The sequence below is a fragment of the Haliotis cracherodii genome, unplaced genomic scaffold, assembly GCF_022045235.1.
Source record: "Haliotis cracherodii isolate W230 unplaced genomic scaffold, xgHalCrac1.p SCAF_4, whole genome shotgun sequence".
Taxonomy (NCBI): Eukaryota; Metazoa; Mollusca; class Gastropoda; order Lepetellida; family Haliotidae; genus Haliotis; species Haliotis cracherodii.
This window is the reverse complement of record NW_027266297.1, coordinates 6,767,222-6,788,813: the sequence shown is the minus strand read 5'-3', so window position 1 is coordinate 6,788,813 and position 21,592 is coordinate 6,767,222. Positions and strand designations below refer to the sequence as shown.

The 21,592-nt window shown below is 43.1% G+C and overlaps 1 protein-coding gene across 14 annotated transcripts in view; it reads left to right on the top strand.

The window, feature by feature from the left end:
* LOC139480232 (potassium voltage-gated channel subfamily B member 2-like) overlaps nucleotides 1-21,592 on the top strand; it is a 257,935-nt gene that overhangs the window by 156,384 nt on the left and 79,959 nt on the right. For 8 of the 14 annotated variants that reach the window (XR_011654408.1, XM_071263262.1, XM_071263261.1 and 5 more), the window contains one exon: nucleotides 15,978-16,821. Coding sequence is in view for 13 of the 14 variants with exons in the window: in XM_071263262.1 (XP_071119363.1) it covers nucleotides 15,978-16,821 (844 nt within the window). In the remaining variant the exon portion in view is untranslated. Of the gene's footprint in view, nucleotides 1-13,379; nucleotides 14,657-14,711; nucleotides 14,833-15,558; nucleotides 16,822-21,592 lie in introns of those variants that run through there. The other 6 variants (XM_071263268.1, XM_071263266.1, XM_071263264.1 and 3 more) reach the window with 5 other exon arrangements.

The following is a 21,592-nucleotide window of genomic DNA, read 5'->3' as shown; positions in this document are numbered from 1 at the left end:
AGCACTTTTCACTATTATTACAGTAACTTATCAACACTTTTCACTATTATTACTTCTTCTTATTATTATTCGCATTATTACTATATGACTTTATGTAAATGCCACCCTGTATTTTATAGGTCTTCATGTGAGGTCCATGTTTATTATAGGTGTTCACGTGAGGGTCTGTATTTATTATATGTGTTCACGTGAGGGTCTGTGTTGATTATAGGTGTTCACGTGAAGGTCTGTGTTTATTATGGGTGTTCACGTGAATGTCTGTGTTTATTATAGGTATTCCCGTGGAGGTTTATGTTTATTATAGGTCTTCACGTGAAGGTCTGTGTTTGTTATAGGTCTTCACATGAGGTCCATGTTGACAATCGGTATTCACGTGAAGGTATGTTTTTAGAATCGGTCTTCACGTGAAGGTCTGTGTTTGTTATAGGTTTTCTCGTGAAGGTGTGTTTTTATAATCGTTATTCACGTGAAGGTCTGTGTTTGTTACAGGTCTTTAAGTGAAGGTGTGTTTTTATAATCGGTCTTCACGTGAAGGTCTGTGTTTGTTATAGGTTTTCACGTGAAGGTGTGTTTTTATAATCGTTATTCACGTGAAGGTCTGTGTTTGTTACAGGTCTTTAAGTGAAGGTGTGTTTTTATAATCGGTCTTCACGTGAAGGTCTGTGTTTGTTATAGGTTTTCACGTGAAGGTGTGTTTTTATAATCGTTATTCACGTGAAGGTCTGTGTTTGTTACAGGTCTTTAAGTGAAGGTGTGTTTTTATAATCGGTCTTCACGTGAAGGTCTGTGTTTGTTATAGGTTTTCACGTGAAGGTGTGTTTTTATAATCGTTATTCACGTGAAGGTCTGTGTTTGTTACAGGTCTTTAAGTGAAGGTGTGTTTTTATAATCGGTCTTCACGTGAAGGTCTGTGTTTGTTATAGGTCTTCACGTGAAGGTGTGTTTTTATAATCGTTATTCACGTGAAGGTCTGTGTTTGTTACAGGTCTTCGTGTGAAGGTGTGTGTTTGTTGAAGGTATTCACGCGAAGGTCCATTTTTATAATCGGTATTCACATGAATGTCTGTGTTGATAATCGGTCTTCACGTGAGGGTGTGTGCTTATAATCGGTTTTCGCGTGTAGTTTGGTGTTTATAATCGGTATTCTCGTGAAGACATAAAGGTCTGTGTTTATCATTTGTCTTAAGGGTTTAATAATTTCGGTTTGATCGTAAAGCCGTATTTCTGTTGCCAACATTCCTCTGAGGGCGTGTGTGAATTGTTGTCCAGCCCAGGTGCTTGTCAGAAATGTAGATACACAGTTGATTGTTGTCGTGTCCAATATTTTCCAATGTCTCTGTATTTGATAAATGGAGGAAATAGGTTGGTGTTATATATTGCTAGCGGGCGAGGACATAGCTGGCGAGGCTTAAGTTATCGTGATTGAGAAATAGACAACAGGAGTCGTTGCGAGTGTACACACTGCATATATGAAGAATGGATCCTAGGGCACTATACGCCATGACGGAGATTGTTGGATATGGATCCTGGGCACTATACGTCATGACGGAGATTGTTGAATATGGATCCTGGGCACTATACGTCATGACGGTGATTGTTGGATATGGATCCTGGGCACTATACGTCATGACGGAGATTGTTGGACATGGATCCTGGGCACTATACGTCATGACGGAGATTGATGGACATGGATCCTGGGGACTATACGCCATGACGGAGATTGTTGGACATGGATCCTGGGGACTATACGCCATGACGGAGATTGTTGGACATGGATCCTGGGCACTATACGTCATGACGGAGATTGTTGCATATGGATCCTTGGGCACTTTACGCCATGACGGTGATTGTATTATGTGGATCCTTGGATCCTACACTTCATGACGGAGATTGTTGGACATGGATCCTTGAGCACGATACGTCATGACGGAGATTCTGTGACGTGGATCAATCAGCAGTATACGCCAAAACGGTGATCGTGCAAGCCGGATCCTTGAAACGTTGCGCCGTGACATAGGCAAAAGGGCTGGGTCATTGAGAACATCATTTGTTGGCCGTCCTGTTATAGCTGCTAAGGAACATCATTTTTCAAATCGTTGAATGCATAATGTTTTGTACTCAGATGTCGCCTGATATCCATGAACAAGATTTACCAAAAAGTAAAACATTGCATAACCGCTCGCCAACAAAATTGCAGTGAAACTGTAACATATAAAATGTATCCCTACATTCCTATCAAGAACCAGCAGTGCCATGATGCCTACCATCCGACCAGATTACCCGTCATGCAACTTGCCTGTGTCAGTGCCACCGCCGAATCCACCCCCATCTCACTGACGTATCGGGTTACCGGAAACTGGGACATCCGAGCGTGCGTCCGCCATCGCATCTGCCCGATATCTCGCCGAGATTCCGGAATAGCGCATCAATATACGGGTACTACGGGTAGATCTATACCACCCTATCCACCACATAGAATTCCTCTACAATAACACAAGGAGCAGAATGTGTAGAAGGTCAGGGATACGGGTGGGTGTCATCAATGTTTCCGATGTGGAGACTTAATCGCGTTGGATATTTAAACCAACCTGAAGATGATGATCCACAACAACGTACAGTTCCGGTAAGTCGAGTTAAGGTTGTCGACTCGGTGTCGAGGAGCCAGGAACGTCTTTACCTCAGCATCCCCATGAGAAGGATATGCTTCCCACTGCCTCCTCACAAACACCTCCAGCATCCTGCTTTGTCTTCGAGGTATTTTCGCATCATTTAAAGCTATATTGAAAACATCTTTGAACCTAGAGAATCGTATAAATCTCAACATTTAAATCATGTGTTGCATTTGTTATAAGCAGTCAAGGTGGTACGTGTGACGGTGTTTTTCTTGTTCCTCTGTAGCCAATCTGTGTGAGACACCCCGCTAATGTTGCATCTTAATTGACAAATGTTTCGTTTATATATGCTGGATCAGAAACTAGGAGAAAGGTAATTGCCCTTCTTTATTCATGCTAATTATCGACCTGTTCACCTATATTCTCATTAAAGTTATGTTTGTGTTAATTTAATGGTGGTAGTCAATCGTTTTTGTATTTTGTGTGTTTTTGATGGAGTGAGACATTGTGTGTTTGATAATCAAAAGGATTTGAACAACCTCCAACCGCCCAACAACCACTCCATCACAGCATCACCCAGTAACGGGGACACTGCGTGTGTCGTGTCTTCTCTAAATATCCGCATCCGCTGTCTGATGCTTTCGTCGATTTGTGGGGAAAATTCAAATATTTTATTAATGTTGCAATTTATGAAATATGCAAAAGGTGAATGTGACGTCACAATATCGTTGACGTTGTCAAGGCAACATCTTCAGGTGGCGGCGTGTTTTAGCGTGTGATCGATTTTCTTTAAAGAAGACAAAAAGATGTTCATGGCGTGGAAATAGTGTGGGTACATATCACTCCGTGGATCTTCCACCCAGGCTGACACTACTTGCCTCAGCTCTGGGTGGATCTACCCTTCTGTCTATCCATCCCGTCAGACTGACCCAACTCGGTGGAGCTACCCCTTCTGTCTATCCATCCCGTCAGACCGACCCAGCTCTGGGTGGATCTACCCTTCTGTCTATCCATCCCGTCAGACTGACCCAACTCGGGGTGGATATACCCCTTCTGTCTATCCATCCCGTCAGACTGACCCAACTCGGTGGATATACCCCTTTTGTCTATCCATCCCTGTCAGACTGACCCAGCTCTGGGTGGATCTACCCCTTCTCTCTATCCACCCTGTCAGACTGACCCAACTCTGGGTGAATCTACTCCTTCTGTCTATCCATCCCTGTCAGACTGACCCAGCTCTGGGTGGATCTACCCCTTCTCTCTATCCACCCTGTCAGACTGACCCAACTCTGGGTGGATCTACCCTTCTGTCTATCCACCCTGTCAGACTGACCCAACTCTGGGTGGATCTACCTCTTCTCTCTATCCACCCTGTCAGACTGACCCAACTCTGGGTGGATCTACCCTGTTTGTGTATCCTCCCTGTCAGTCTGACCCATCTCTGGGTGGATCTACCCTGTTTGTGTATCGTCCCTGTCAGTCTGATCCAGGTGGATCTACCCTTCTGTCTATCCTCCCCGTCACACTGACCCAACTGTGTGTGGATCTACCCCTTCTCTCTATCCACCCTGTCAGACTGACCCAACTCTGGGTGGATGTACCCTGTTTGTGTATCCTCCCTGTCAGTCTGATCCAGGTCTGGGTGGATCTACCCTTCTGTCTATCCACCCTGTCAGACTGACCCAACTGTGTGTGGGTCTACTCCTTCTGTCTATCTTCCCTGTCAGACTAACCCATCTCTGGGTGGATCTACCCTTCTGTCTATCTTCCCTGTCAGACTAACCCATCTCTGGGTGGATCTACCCTTCTGTCTATCTTCCCTGTCAGACTAACCCATCTCTGGGTGGATCTACCCTTCTGTATATCTTCCCTGTCAGACTAACCCACCTCTGGGTGGATCTACCCTTCTGTCTTTCCACCCTGTCAGACTTACCCGACTCTGGGTGGATCTACCCTTCTGTCTATCTTCCCTGTCAGACTAACCCACCTCTGGGTGGATCTACCCTTCGGTCTATCTTCCCTGTCAGACTAACCCATCTCTGGGTGGATCTACCCTTCTGTCTATCCACCCTGTCAGACTAACCTAACTGTGGATGGATGTACCCCTTCTCTCAATCCATCCTGTCAGACTAACCCCACTGTGGGTGGATCTACCCTTCTCTCTATCCACCCTGTCAGATTGATCCAACTCTGGGTGGATCTACCCTTCTGTATATCCCCCCTATCAGACTAACCCAACAGTGGGTAGATCTACCCTTCGGTCTATCTTTCCTGTCAGACTAATCCAACTCTGGGTTGATCTACACTTCTGGGTATCCCCCCTATGAGACTGACCCAGCTGTGGGTGGATGTACCCTTCTGTCTATCCACCCTGTAAGACTGACCCAACTCGCTGGATCTACCCTTCTCTCTATCCACCCTGTCAGACAAACCCATCTGTGTGTGGATCTACCCTTCTGTCTATCCATCCCGTCAGACTGACCCAACTTTGGGTGGATCTACCCTTCTCTCTATCCACCCTGTCAGACAAACCCATCTGTGTGTGGATCTACCCTTCTGTCTATCCACCCCGTCAGATTGACCCAACTCTGGGTAGATCTACCCTTCTGTCTATCCACCCTATCAGATTGATCCAACTCTGGGTGGATCTACCCTTCTGTATATCCTCCCTATCAGACTAACCCAACTCTGGGTGGATCTACCCTTCGGTCTATCTTTCCTGTCAGACTAATCCAACTCTGGGTGGATCTACACTTCTGTCTATCCATCCCGTCAGACTGACCCAACTCTGGGTGGATCTACACTTCTGTCTATCCATCCCGTCAGACTGACCCAACTCTGGGTGGATCTACCCTTCTGACTATCCATCCCATCAGACTGACCCAACTCTGGGTGGATCTACCCTTCTGTCTATCCATCCCGTCAGACTGACCCAACTCTGGGTAGATCTACCCTTCGGTCTATCTTTCCTGTCAGACTAATCCAACTCTGGGTGGATCTACACTTCTGGGTATCCCCCCTATCAGACTGACCCATCTGTGTGTGGATCTACCCTTCTGTCTATCCATCCCGTCAGATTGACCCAACTCTGGGTAGATCTACCCTTCTGTCTATCCACCCTATCAGATTGATCCAATTCTGGGTGGATCTACCCTTCTGTATATCCTCCCTATCAGACTAACCCAACTCTGGGTGGATCTACCCTTCTGTCCATCCATCCCGTCAGACTAACCCAACTCTTGGTGGATCTACCCTTCGGTCTATCCATCCCGTCAGATTGACGCAACTCTGGGTGGATCTACCGCAACTCTAGGTGGATCTACCATTCAGTCTATCTTTCCTGTCAGACTGACCCAACTCTGGGTAGATCTACCCTTCTGTCTATCCATCCCGTCAGACTGACCCAACTCTGGGTAGATCTACCCTTCTGTCTATCCACCCTGTAAGACTGACCCTACTCGCTGGAGCTACCCTTCTGTCTATCCACCCTTTCAGACTGACACAATTCTTGGTCGATCTACCCCGTCGATCTATCCATCCCGTCAGACTGACCCAACTCTGGGTGGATCTACCCGTCTGTCTATCCATCCCGTCACACTGACCCAACCCTGGGTGGATCTACCCTTCTGTCGATCCACCCTTTCAGACTGACCCAATTATGGGTGGTTCTACCCCGTCGATCTATCCACCCCGTCACACTGACCCAACTCCGATTCCAAGTGTATCTGTTTCACCCTTTTGTTAAAGTTAATGTTTTGAGTAGATTAGATTTTTAAATAAGAAAATGTTTATCTTGGGCGTCTTATATGTTTTCCTTTTCAAGAAAATATGTTATATTAAACAATATCTGCTCCTACAATATAACAAAAACATTCATAAAGCACCATGTTCTCGGGATGCTTATCTGAATACAAAACAATTCAATTTTTTCCATTTCATTTGTTGACAGAATCAAGTTCCAAGTAAACACAAATCCCCTCTGAAACGCCAGGAAGCCATTTATACTTTGAAATATTTGTTCCAACATCTATAAACATTACTATACTGACCAGAAAATGGCATGAATCATGATTACTTTTGGGGATATGTTTATGACATTCTGTGCTTAGTCTTCATTACAAGAAATATCCCCCAAAATATTCATGATCGATAACTTCTTTGTTGGGTATATAGGACCCATTTGATCATTAATACAACCATTTCGGTTGTTTCGAACTGATTGTCCGATCCCGGCGAATTCCTTCAGTATTATATAATGTGTTTACCTGTGAATGTTGAATTGGATGTATCGAAGTTGGGTTATTTGGAACATCTATCGTAGTCCCAAATGACTATGAACAATTGCCCTTTTAAGTCGAACCTATCATTCACAACCAGGGGTCACTATTTTCGTATGTGTCGAACAATGGGATAAATCGAGCTATTTCTCGGGTGTTTTAGAGTTCGACACAAGTGTTATTACAGAGAGATCATGAATAACACTTCAGGGCCATAGGTACCAATAGATATCTACATCGTCGGCCTGCCAATCTGACCCAAATTCTGGCGTGTTCGTAACTGTATAGGGAATATTCCGCGGAAGTGGCAACCCCATTTAGAAAGTTAATCATTGATGAGTCTGATCTCTGGTCTGCGGAAAGGTGGGTCAATTTACCCGCATTGAGCATCAGTTATTCTCCATGGTGCCATACCATTCACCAATGGCAAGTCTCCGTGATGCATCTAGCAGAAGTCCGACACTGCCTGATTAGATTCGCATGTGTACCACAAATAAAGCAGTCAGATTGAACCATTGATTGTACTACAGATTCCTGAAGATAGATTGATTTGGCGTGACTGTTTATGTTTCCTAATTACATAAGGGCCTTTTGTGCCAAACGCGATCTTTGCGCTTTCTTAACTTAGAAATACCACGTTTCAAGTTTCGGAAACGATGACAATGTGTATATTAAGTGAGTATTATGTAAAGGTACACGTTCAGTATTTCGGAAATAATGTCACTGTGTTTATTAAGTGGGTATTATGTAACGGTACACGTTTAGTATTTCGGATATAATGTCACTGTGTTTATTAAGTGGGTATTTTGTAAAGGAACACGTTTGGCATTTGGAAATAATGTCACTGTGTTTATTAAGTGGGTATTATGTAAAGGTACACGTTTAGTATTTCGGAAATAATGTCACTGTGTTTATTAAGTGGGTATTATGTAAAGGTACACGTTTAGTATTTCGGAAACATTGTCACTGTGTTTATTAAGTGGGTATTATGTAAGTACACGTTTAGTATTTTATACAATATTGTGTATTTCTTACATCATTATCCAGTCATTTTTAACTCATGCTCAATTCAACTATATTTCTGTATAGTGGACACTGATCTATGACTACTATTAAACCTCGATAATTCGGACGACACCGTTCGCATTAAATCGTCCGATTACCTAATGTCCAGATCAACGAAACATGATATGCATTGCACTCCCTTTAATAGTGTAAAGACGACCTTAACAGTAAAGCTTGGTAAGCAGGGTTACGCTTTAACGGGGTCTGCACTAACGGGGTTTAACTGTACCTGTATGGCTATTACAGGTTGTTGTGACTAAATAACGCCACAAATATTCGTGCGCGTACACCCTTTTCAAAGTGTACAGTTTTCTGTACAGTAATGGTTATTTTTTATATTACTGTCTTTAGGGGTGCTTTTTGTTGTTGCCCGAACGGTTATTGTGGTGTGTATTTATATGAATATTCAATGGTCTAACGCGTTTGCTCTCGGATCTCCATATAAAATAAATGCTGGAAAAATAATTCGCCTCTGGTTTTACCTCCAGAAAATATTTTGTTTATTTGATTGTTCCCTTTCATGCTAATCATTGTAAAAGTGCATGAGGAACGTAGCATGGTGTTTACATTCGTATTATTTTATGAGGAACGTAACATGTTGCTTACATTCGTATTATTTCATGAGGATCGTTACATGGTGCTTACATTCGTATTATTTCATTAGGAACATAACATGGTGCTTACATTCGTATTATTTCATGAGGAACGTAACATGGTGCTTACATTCGTATTATTTCATGAGGATCGTTACATGGTGCTTACATTCGTATTATTTCATTAGGAACATAACATGGTGCTTACATTCGTATTATTTCATGAGGAACGTAACATGGTGCTTACATTCGTATTATGTTATGAGGAACGTAACATGGTGCTTACATTCGTATTATTTCATTAGGAACATAACATGGTGCTTACATTCGTATTATTTCATGAGGAACGTAACATGGTGCTTACATTCGTATTATTTCATGAGGATCGTTACATGGTGCTTACATTCGTATTATTTCATTAGGAACATAACATGGTGCTTACATTCGTATTATTTCATGAGGAACGTAACATGGTGCTTACATTCGTATTATGTTATGAGGAACGTAACATGGTGCTTACATTCGTATTATTTCATGAGGAACGTAACATGGTGCTTACATTCGTATTATTTCATGAGGAACGTAACATGGTGCTTACATTCGTATTATGTTATGAGGAACATAACATGGTGCTTACATTCGTATTATGTTATGAGGAACGTAACATGGTGCTTACATTCGTATTATTTTATGAGGAACGTAACATGTTGCTTACATTCGTATTATTTCATGAGGATCGTTACATGGTGCTTACATTCGTATTATTTCATTAGGAACATAACATGGTGCTTACATTCGTATTATTTCATGAGGAACGTAACATGGTGCTTACATTCGTATTATTTCATGAGGATCGTTACATGGTGCTTACATTCGTATTATTTCATTAGGAACATAACATGGTGCTTACATTCGTATTATTTCATGAGGAACGTAACATGGTGCTTACATTCGTATTATGTTATGAGGAACGTAACATGGTGCTTACATTCGTATTATTTCATGAGGAACGTAACATGGTGCTTACATTCGTATTATTTCATGAGGAACGTAACATGGTGCTTACATTCGTATTATTTCATGAGGAACGTAACATGGTGCTTACATTCGTATTATTTCATTAGGAACATAACATGGTGCTTACATTCGTATTATTTCATGAGGAACGTAACATGGTGCTTACATTCGTATTATTTCATGAGGAACGTAACATGGTGCTTACATTCGTATTATTTCATGAGGAACGTAACATGGTGCTTACATTCGTATTATTTCACGAGGAACGTAAGATGGTGCTTACATTCGTATTATTTCATGAGGAACGTAACATGGTGCTTACATTCGTATTATTTTATCAGGAACGTAACATGGTGCTTACATTCGTATTATTTCATTAGGAACATAACATGGTGCTTACATTCGTATTATGTTATGAGGAACGTAACATGGTGCTTACATTCGTATTATTTTATCAGGAACGTAGCATGGTGCTTACATTCGTATTATTTCATTAGGAACATAACATGGTGCTTACATTCGTATTATTTCATGAGGAACGTAACATGGTGCTTACATTCGTATTATGTTATGAGGAACGTAACATGGTGCTTACATTCGTATTATGTTATGAGGAACGTAACATGGTGCTTACATTCGTATTATTTCACGAGGAACGTAACATGGTGCTTACATTCGTATTATGTTATGAGGAACGTAACATGGTGCTTACATTCGTATTATTTCATGAGGAACGTAACATGGTGCTTACATTCGTATTATTTTACCAGAAAGGCAATATGGTGCTAACATGCATACCTTTTTATAAGAAAGACAATATGCTCATGATATAGTCGGATGTTCAATCGACTCTGCTTTTAGCCGACATTCCTGATTAATATGGAAAGGGTTTGGTCTCTTTTATTTACGTGAATATAATTTTATCAGAAAGGTAATATGGTGCTTAAACGCATATCGTTTTATAAGAAAGTGTATTGGTGCTTTAATAAGAAAAGAATCATGTGCATATGAGCATACATTCTTATCAGAAAGGTAACATGGTGCTTGCATTTGTGAATTTACATTGTGCTTACATTCATATAACTGGTCAGGGATGTAACATTGTGTTGACAGACATATATTCCTATCAAAAAGAGAACATACATTCATATTTTTAAAGTAAGAATTGGGATGTTGTTTTCCGTGTTTCCGATCTAGTGTATGATACAGGAGGTTGGAGCCTGTGGTGCTGCTGGGTGATGTGGATGTTGGGGGGAAGTGTTGTCATCTCGGGATGCGGGGGAAGCTGGGACGCTGGTGGCGAAGGACGTATGGTTATGCATCAGGACGAGATTTATCACACACAGAGGAGATTGGAATGAATAAAGATGAGCCTCACTAATGGGAGTGAAAATGGCCACTCTCTGCTTCTTGTACACGGTTGAGTTAATGAGAAAGTCTTTTAAGGCGCTTAGATTGATATTCATAAATATGCGCGCTGTATGATTGATCGGACAAAGGGTTGATCAGCTCCGTCATGGGGTATCTCTTCAAGGAGAATACTGACATAAATGCTTGAAGTTGTTTGGCTAACATTTATACCGTTATACCATGAGGTAGGATATGAATAAAAGCATGTACAGGGGGAGACGGGGATGAAGAAGGTGCACGGAAGAAATGTTATGTAAAATGACTCCAGCATCTGGCAACATGACAGGTCGTTTTGACATTGAGGGTCGGTTCAATCTGGTTATGGTTGCAGGCAACGTGTACACAACGAGTGTTGGAGGGTGTAGGGCAGAGTCGTCGCTGACAGGGATCTATGTGGTTGTGCTAGCTGGCACAGTGTACACAACGAGTGTACGGGATGTAGGGCAGAGTCGTCCCTGACAGGGATCTATGTGGTTGTGCTAGCTGGCACAGTGAACACATGGGGTGTAGGGCAGAGTCGTCCCTGACAGGGATCTATGTGGTTGTGCTAGCTGGCACAGTGAACACATGGGGTGTAGGGCAGAGTCGTCGCTGACAGGGATCTATGTGGTTGTGCTAGCTGGCACGGTGTACACATGGGGTGTAGGGGATGTAGGGCAGAGTCGTTGCTGACAGGGATCTATGTGGTTGTGCTAGCTGGCACAGTGTACACATGGGGTGTAGGGGGTGTAGGGCAGAGTCGTCGCTGACAGGGATCTATGTGGTTGTGCTAGCTGGCACAGTGAACACATGGAGTGTAGGGTGTAGGGCAGAGTCGTCGCTGACAGGGATCTATGTGGTTGTGCTAGCTGGCACAGTGTACACATGGGGTGTAGGGGGTGAGGGCAGGGGCAGGGGCAGGAACGCTTGTGTGGCTGCGGATATCTTGAATATTTAATACAGACATGCGACCAGCAGACTCATGTGTATAGGTGTATAGATGTGTCTAGGTGTATATGAAGGAATATTGATGTGTCAAGGTGTATGTGAAGGAATATTGATGTGTCTAGGTGTATATGAAGGTGTATTGATGTGTCTAGGTGTTTATGAAGATGTATTGATGTATCAAGGTGTATATGAAGGTGTATTGATGTGTCTAGGTGTATACGAACTTGTATTGATGTGTCTAGGTATATATGAAGGTGTATTGATGTGTCTAGGTGTATATGAAGGTGAATTGGTGTGTCCATGTGTATATGAAGGTGTATTGATGCGTCTAGGTATATATGAAGGTGTATTGATGTGTCTAGGTGTATATGAAGGTGAATTGGTGTGTCTAGGTGTATATGAAGGTGTATTGATGTGTCTAGGTGTATATGAAGGTGTATTGGTGTGTCTAGGTGTATATGAAGATGTGTTGGTGTGTCTAGGTGTATATGAAGGTGTATTGGTGTGTCTAGGTGTACATGAAGGTGTATTGGTGTGTCTAGGTATATATGAAGGTGTATTATTGTCTCTAGGTGTATATGAAGGTGTATTGGTGTGTCTAGATGTATATGAAGGTGTATTATTGTCTCTAGGTGTGTATGAAGGTGTATTGGTGTGTCTAGATGTATATGAAGGTGTATTGATGTGTCAAGGTGTATATGAAGGTGTATCCATGTGGCTACTTGTATTGATGTGTCTAGGCATATATGAGGGTGTATTGATGTATCTAGGTGTATATGAAGGTGTATTGGTGTGTCTAGGTATATATGAAGGTGTTTTGATGTGTCTAGATGTATATGAAGGTGTGTTGATGTGTCCTGATGTACATGAAGGTGTATTGATGTGTCTAGGTGTATATGAAGGTGTATTGATGTGTCCAGGTGTATATGAAGGTATGTTACTTTGTCTAGGTGTATATGAAGGTGTATTGATGTGTCTAGGTGTATATGAAGGTGTATTGATGTGTATAGATATATATGAAGGTATATAGATGTCCCCAGGTGTATATGAAGGTGTACTGATGTGTCTAGATGTATCTTTCCAAGGTGTATCGATATGCTTAAGGATAACAAGATATGCAGATGAATATTGATGCACCTATGTGTACGATATGGAGTTTCTCGATGTGTTTATACAGTGTTTTAAGATGAAGTGACTGTCTGGCTGGATGTGGCGTAGATGTATTGACGTGCCTATGTGTACTGTTGAAGTGATGATGACGTATGTCAGTTCACTAGTGATGCTGTTGATATTCTGCACAGCTCGTCCCCACCTTCCACGTCTGCCTGTTGCTCTCCCGCCCCCTCACAGCCGCTCTGCTGGATCAATGTCAGCAGTCTTTCAATCAATGATGTAAGATACTGCCGAGGATGGCGTTGGTCAGAGACCGGGCCCCGAGACCCAACGGTGGCACATATATTGGTCTCCTGCGACAACTTAAGAACGTTGATTGTGTCGTCTGCTGTCGTCAGCGTAGCATCCACTTAGCTCGCCTTGGACTGCAGTGATGGCGGCAAGCATATGTCTATCTTCAATCAATACACATCTCCGCTCATTTGCATGGCACGGAACTGCACAAGCTCTCGGCGCTACAGATTCGGTATTGTTTGGTATATTCACAGACGACACCACAAACTTTTGAATGGAAGGACCGCAAAGATAGGTCGTGTATAATTAGCTGTCACGTGATTGCTCCATTCATTATGCACAGCGTTGGGTGATGTCAGCCTCCATGGCATTAGCGCCAGAAATGTAAATTATTGTCGGTAGTTTTGCCCTCAGTGAAACAGATTTGTGATACACAGAGCATCCAGTCAGATCGCCCGTGATTCCATCGGTAAGGGCTGACAGCGGACATGCCACAACACGGCGAGGGTAGTAGACGTTGCTGTCGCCGCCGTTGAAGTTATCGTTGCTGCTGCTACTGTGTGATTGTGATTCCCAGGTTGCCAAGACGGTGTGTGCGACGGTGGACCAAGAATCCGTGGACTCGCAAGGCTGTTTGCCCTGATTTTCTACACGCTGTCAACTGTCGCGATTCGCAGGTGTATAATGGAGACGTAATATGTGTTCGTTGGGGGGTGACTCCATTCCAAGGCAAGCTGTCGAGTGTCACTAACGTCCTCCATGCTGCAAGTAGGCACGTGTGCCGTTGCCAATGAGTAAGTCGTCAATGTGTCCGTCAGTCAGTCCGTCCGTGGTTGAGTTAATCATGTCTGCTCTTCTCTCTTTGCTCTGTTGGCCTACTCTATGACCTAGCTGATACCCTGTGACTGTCAATGCAGTAAGCTATAGTCTCGCAGGGCGCCTACCTTGCCGCCGGAAGCCGATCTAGATACTGGCGGCCATGATTGATGCCAGGTGCGGTAGCTTGACGATATGTCATGGCACACATTTGTAGCCACGCTGGTGTCTTCACCCTCGTACTCCAGAACACCTGTAGCCATGTAGCATCTTTTCCACATCGCGAGGGGACGCTAACCCTGCCGCCGTTCCACTGCTTGTCAGATGAAGCGGGCCATTGCTTCTGCATAGCTCACTCGACACGGGAGAAGCTGTAGGCGCGCTGGAACCTCAAGGCATCTGTTGTATATGGGATGTTTGCACACAAAGCCTCACTCCTTGTTCATCTGGTGTCGAAACAGGGAATACTGTGCTCCATGTCGTGAATCCTGGGCCATGGAGTTGCCGACGTCGTGTGACTAGCCATGGAGAGGTAGGCAACGCTGATGGTTGTCGTTTTCACGGTGCTGACAACCCTTCCTCGTCAAGCCTCCACAATCCCCGCCTAGTACTGTAGTCAACGCTCATAGTAGATCCTTGACATTACGTTCACAGCTTGCTCGGGTGTGCTTGATTTGTACATACGTGTTATGGTAAAACAACCAAGGGGTAAGTGTTCCCGCGTAGATGATTTCGCGAGCTTGTACGAGTGATAGCTTTGGTTTGACGTATGTGCTTATTGTAACTCACTAGTCGTGTATCGTGTACCCTCAGGTGTGTGTTAGTATGCCTACCCAAAGCTCAATGTACATGTCCGCTCTGGACGCTTAACCTCATATAATATCTCTGTGATCTTAAGGCCATGTATGTATGCTTTATGTGAATGCACACCCCTGCCTCCGTAATTGGCGATAGAGTGTGACTGCGGTGACCATTAATTGAGCGTTCTGCCATAATCATCCTGGTATGTGGTGTTTGAGGTCTGTGGAAAAGTCTGATGAAGCGACTGGTGTCAGATGTTTTTTTCTGTGTGATCAGCGTTACGTTACACGCATAGTGGTAACTGCCTATTTCAAAACGGGCTGGAGACTCCGACATTATGTATGTCATATGCAAGTATCCCCACAGCTGTCATATATTAATATGCTATGAAATTATTAATTGTTAGAGAAGAACGAAATTGCATTTATAGTAGTTGTGACATTTTACCATGTGACGTTAAGATAAGCATTATCGGTGAAGGTCGTTTATCTTTTAACATACGCACGGACTAGATTCATACTCTGTCTAGATGTACGAACACATTGAGATCACCTCAGGGTACACGATTCACCATGACCTTTCCTGACCGACTTATAAACATGACCTCTGACATCTGACCTGTCTTCCACACAGCGTTGTCCCTCCCCGGCGATGTAGCGGTTGGCCACTGTGTAGAATGTGCTTGCCCTTGCTGCCTGTCCTCCGTGACCCTGCCTGACCCTTACCTGTTGACCGCCATCAGTGGCAGGACAGCTCAACAGCTAGCTTCATAAACTGTGATGAGTGTTCCCTGCCCCCGCCCCGCCCGTCAAGGTGTACCCGGTCCTAGACTCTAGCACCCTGCTTTGTACCCCGTCTGTGTCAGTCCGTCTACCCGAGTGGTCAGTGCTAACTCTCCTCGTCGTGATGTGGCCCTCCTCCTCCTCCTCATCCTCCTCCTCCTCCTCAACTCGTCTGTCCACTCTGCTGCAGTCGTGTCGTACTGTGCTCCTTGCTCACCCCCACTCAGACTGATACCCGTTTCATACCCGTATCATCATGTTCTTATCCAGCTCCGGCAGCGGGCAGGGCCGAGACGGGGATCATGGCATGGCCGGCTCGAACCTCGGGTCCCGTGGGTCATCTCTCCGTCACCATACCTCACACTCCAGAAAGAGGGATGACCCGACTTTACCTGTTCTGAGGGAATCCTCTGCTAGGAGGAGAGAACGGGAAATCGCCAAGCAAGAGGTAAAAATAGCTCCCAATCCCGTAACCTCCTCCGTCGCGTCCGACGCCGAGCAGGGTCTCTCACCCCCCACAGTCATAAACATGGGGGTAGTCCATGAAGACAACACGCTCAGCCCCGGGCGGTACTACGCGTCTTCGGAATCCGCTCCCCCGGACCCTTACACCATCATGAGGAGCAAACAGTTGTCCAAGAGGGTAATACTAAATGTTGGAGGTGTGAAACATGAAGTTTTGTGGCGAACTCTCGATCGGATGCCTCACACTCGGTTAGGAAAGTTACGGGATTGCAACACCCACGAGGCGATATTGGATTTATGTGATGATTATTATTTAGCGGAAAATGAATTCTTCTTTGACCGCCACCCGCGATCGTTTGCATCAATATTAAATTTTTACCGCACGGGAAAACTACATTTAGTGGAGGAGATGTGTGTGCTTTCATTCAGCGAAGATTTGGAGTACTGGGGGATAGACGAATTGTATCTAGAATCATGCTGCCAACACAAATACCACCAGAAGAAGGAGCACGTGTTTGAGGAAATACGGAAAGAGGCAGAGAGTATAAGACAACGGGATGAGGAGAACTTTGGGACGGGGGGTTGTGCAAAGTGGAGACAAAAGGTTTGGGATCTATTGGAGAAACCGACTACTTCCACGGCCGCAAGGGTAAGTGCACTTTATAATTATTTATTCACTTGTTATATTTTGCCTGCATTTTAATTGTAGATTATATCTCACATATATGTTTTTACATTTGCACATTTGAAGGAAGTCATCGTGTCATGTGACCCGTGTTTACATTCCGCAGCTAAACTGTTAACACTCGCCAGGAGGCATCGTTTCCATGGCATCTGTCGCCTAGAAACATGCTGAAGAATGCGTGCCACCAGATGGAAGTAGATGGTACAAGGCGACATATATCTCTATATTTAAATACCAAGCATATGAGACACAGCCTGAACGTAAGGCGATACGAGGTACACTCCCCTCCCCCGGGATCCCATCAATGCTCGTGCATTTCCCTCCACGTGGCTCGCGAGCCAAACGCACGTGCCCTACTTCCTAACACACATGTACTCATACACACTCCTTATCAACCTAAACGGATTTATTAGCGCATCGGAAACACCGCGAATGAATCCTGTGTGTGTGAAATGAACCAATCAATTACATATGTAACTGCACCGCAATGGACTGATATCATAACATAATTAACCAGTCGATACGAACGGCTATTACTTTATGTGTATCAGAAGTGATTATTAATATTCTGGGGTTAAAGGTCAGCTGGCAGTGATATTAGCAAGGACAGCCATATCGAATCCCTGTCACAGAACGGCCCATCCATCTTATTGTGAAAGGTTTATAATTATCTTCTATTATGTCTGATGCGATCGCTATTATGCCTGATTGAAATATTTACCTAATCTCTATCGACCACCTTACAAGATGGCTGCCGGGTCGCTTACAACAATATCAATATATCTGTGTGTTGACCTTACGAACTAAATTATTTTTTATCTGTAATCAAAGTCGTCAGTATTAATCATATTAATAAGCCGTAGTGAGAAACAATGCCAGAAGCAATTATAAACAATGCTGTTTTATAGTTGTGGTATGAGGCATCCGTTCATATGTGGCGCGTTATCTTATAATACAACGAGAAGCACTTGTGGTGACTGATATGTTGTGGCAGCCTATTAATGCGCTTGGGACATTCCTTAATAGAAAACAACAACATGGATGAAGTCGATAAACCCATTGATTTTATGTCTGGTATTGTTGTGCTCATGTAGGCCGCCGCACAAACGGCATGTTTAGCAATCGATACAATTAATTTACAAATATAAGCCCTCGCACAGATCGGGGAAGCTGTGCTCTATTTATAGATTTGCACAAGTCTATTTTTTAGGCAATTTCTAGATTATATTAAGAATAAAAACAAGTTGTCCCTATATTAGACTCGCGTCTTGTACTGTCCGCCTATCTAGACTTGCCTATTTTAAGGATAGAATTGCTATACACCGATGGACTTACCATTCAGAGCAGCCTTGGGGCAAGGCTACTTTCTTCACTCTGAGAGTAAAACAATACCCCGTGATGGTCCGTAAGTAAATCATTAGTCTCTGAAATAAATAGATTTTACAGAAAAAAAACAGTGGTTACATTATCTTCATAAAATATTATAAAAAGGAGACTAAAACTGTAGTGATTGCCAGCTAATATAGACTTTGTGTTTATAAAACGCGGGATAGAAGAAGAAGAATATTTATTGTAAATAAACACCTACAGGGGGCAGGGTACAAAAGATGAACATGACTAATTAAAAACATTGACATGCACAATATAATACAAGTATTGCTATGATTAAATTTTGCCCGAGAGGAGATGTAGATTGTCTTTGCTTGAACATTTTGTGAATGACATTGGGAGATGTTTGCAAAAGGCTCTGGTGGATTTAATAGTATTGGATGGGTCGGGTGTTTCATGGTCTGTATGACAGAATATAAAGCTACTTGGTGAAAAGTGTAGTCTTTTATTTAGAGAAAAGAATTCATCGTAAATACACCTTTGTGGCAATACACACTGTTAGAGGAAAACCAGAAGTCATATACCGACAGTATGTTTACAGACAGCACTGGCGCATCCAGAGCGTGGGTGGAGGGGTCACTGCGTCTATTCCCCCGTCGCGAAATCGACATAGGCTGATCTAGGGGAAGGGGGATGGAGCCCCCTGTTGTTGTTTTGTTGTTGTTGTTGTTTTGTTAAAAACCAGGGGAACCTCCTATAGCCCGGTATATGTATCATACACGTCTACCGTACAGACAAGTGTATATACGTATACGCATGCACCGCCTACCCAGCAAATATACATTCGTATGAATACTACTCTAAAGAAGTTAAGGGCCACCCGAATCGTTAATACATTACTATAGTTAATCTGTCATGGCACACATGGTTCTTTAGTTTTTCTGTTTGTTTCTTATTTATCGTCGCACTCATCAATATTCCAGCTATATGACTGCGGTCTGTAAATAATCGAGTCTGGACCAGACAATTCAGTGATTGACATCATGAGCATAGGCGCATCAACCAAGTCAGCGAACCTGACCACCCGAACCCGTTAGCCGACTCTTACGACATAAATAGTCGCTTTTTGCAGAAACCATAGATTGCTGAGGACCTATTCTAACCCGGATCTTCACGGGAAGTATGGTTCACATGTCACGCCTAAAATCCGGGTTCGATTCTCACATGTGTATGATGTGTGACGACCATGTCTGGTAACCCCTGCAGTTAGATATTGCTGAAATATTGCGAAAAGCGGAGTAAAACAATACTCACCCTTTTTAGAAGCGTGTGTGTGTGTGTATGAGTGTGTGTGTGTGTGTGTGTGTGAAGAGTGACTATATATATATATAGCGTACAAGATGGCAGTTACTCCAGTATGTAAACCACAAACACTATGAACAAACAATGGGTTTTTTTTACACTTAAGGGGCACGGGTGGCCCAGTTGTCTAAGGCGCCGCGATTCGCTGTGCAGAGTTGCGTCCCTTGGGCACGTCAGAAACCTATGATTGTGGGTTCGAATCCCGGTTCGCCCCGATTATGTTTCTAGGTTTGTCAGCACCATACCCGTGCTCGTGGATTTCACCGAAGTGGTAAACGTCTAAGACCTGCATCACTTGGGGCTTTCCTCCCACGTTAAGCTGACATGCCGCGATATAACTGGAATTCTGTTAAAAGCGGCGTTAAACCCAACTCACTCACACTCACTCACTCTTTCATACTTCAAAGACATTTAGTCGGTATGCAAATGGACTTCCCTCCCACGTGATGTTGAAAACCACAGTAGATAATCGGAAATCTTGTAATCTAATACCCCTCCTCAGCTCTTATTATGCAAGCTTCACTACATGACCCTGTCCCGTTTACAACCTGTGCCCGTCGAAGTCCGTTACACAGCAGAATAATTAGGACCAGATTGTACATTTTCAATGGAATACATATTAGTGATAAGTTCTCCTTATATGGCTAGGTTCCATGTTAGCATGTTTTTTATTGGTTGGTTGGTTAATACCGCATGTATATTATACAGCCTTGTGGCAAGTCCAACAATTTCAAAGGATTTCTTGAATGTTTATAGACGTTGTCAACCTGCGAACAGTTTTAAAACAAAACAAGATCCTTCTAGATAGTGATATTTTTTATAAGTAGGCCAAAGGCTCTCCCTGTGTGTTGACGACCGTCTGGACCATACTCTACAAGCTTGACACGGGCTTGCCGACCATGCCAGCTGTTAGTTAATAAGGGAAACGCATCATGCATATCTATCTGCGTGTATAAAAGAATGCACAAATAGTATGTACTGTCGCAGGTGGTGGCCAACATATGTACCTAGTCACCGCTACGCATACTAGCGAAGATAGAACTGCTGAAATTTGACTCGCTGCAATATCGATATAACGATTTATATATTCAATTTAAAACGCCTGCATTTGTTTATATACGAAATGTCAACGTTGGAATATTGCGACCAACTGGGAGAGTTTTCAATATATTTGCTGTCTCAGGTGACGAGGTAGAACTATTTCATGGCTGCTTCAAAAATGTAAATTCAAATGTATCAGGTATTCATTTGTATAACTACCATAGTCCGTTGCCATTTTTATCATTTGGACTGGTTTTGGTTGTAATATATGCAAATATTCCACAGTTAAGATGCAGGGCAAATGGTTATGCTGAGTTTCATGTTTCGACCGTTGGAGTCATCTTCGCTTATCCAGTGTTTTCTATACTGCACAAAAAAAGGGATCTTGAATGTGTTTGGGAATTCTTTTTAGAGTGAAGACTGGGCACAAAATGTCTTAAACTATCAAAAAAATAATCATGATGACTTACTGTTTTTGTTCAGTATATCTCCAACATATGTTTAGCTCGAGTCACGTAACGCCATAAATAGCCGACCAATTGATTTACACAAATGAGCAATGCTAACTCAGTGCTAACTTCAAGGGTATGTATCATAATAGAACGGATAATATGCCCTTGATAATCGAGGATGCGTTGAGGGTGTTTGGGAGGGAGCCTTGTGCATTTTGTGGTCAGTCGTCAGACCTGGTTCAATTCTATACATGAGTATATTGTGTGATACCCCTTCTTGCTATCTACAGCCTGTGGTATCAAGTCGTCTAGTTTAAGGTATATTTCGACTTTATATTCCATTGAAAACCTTTTACCTATGTAGGATGTTTTCGGTGCTAATCCCCTCTTGAATATGGCTGGAACAGTGCCTCAAACGGTTCCGGGGTTTTATATACGGATTTACGTCATTTAAGGAATGGATAGGTTATATTTCTTTAATGCAATCCTTAATCTGAGCAATGTGTTTTGCATCTGATCATAAAAGTTCGGATCACTAACCCAATATATAA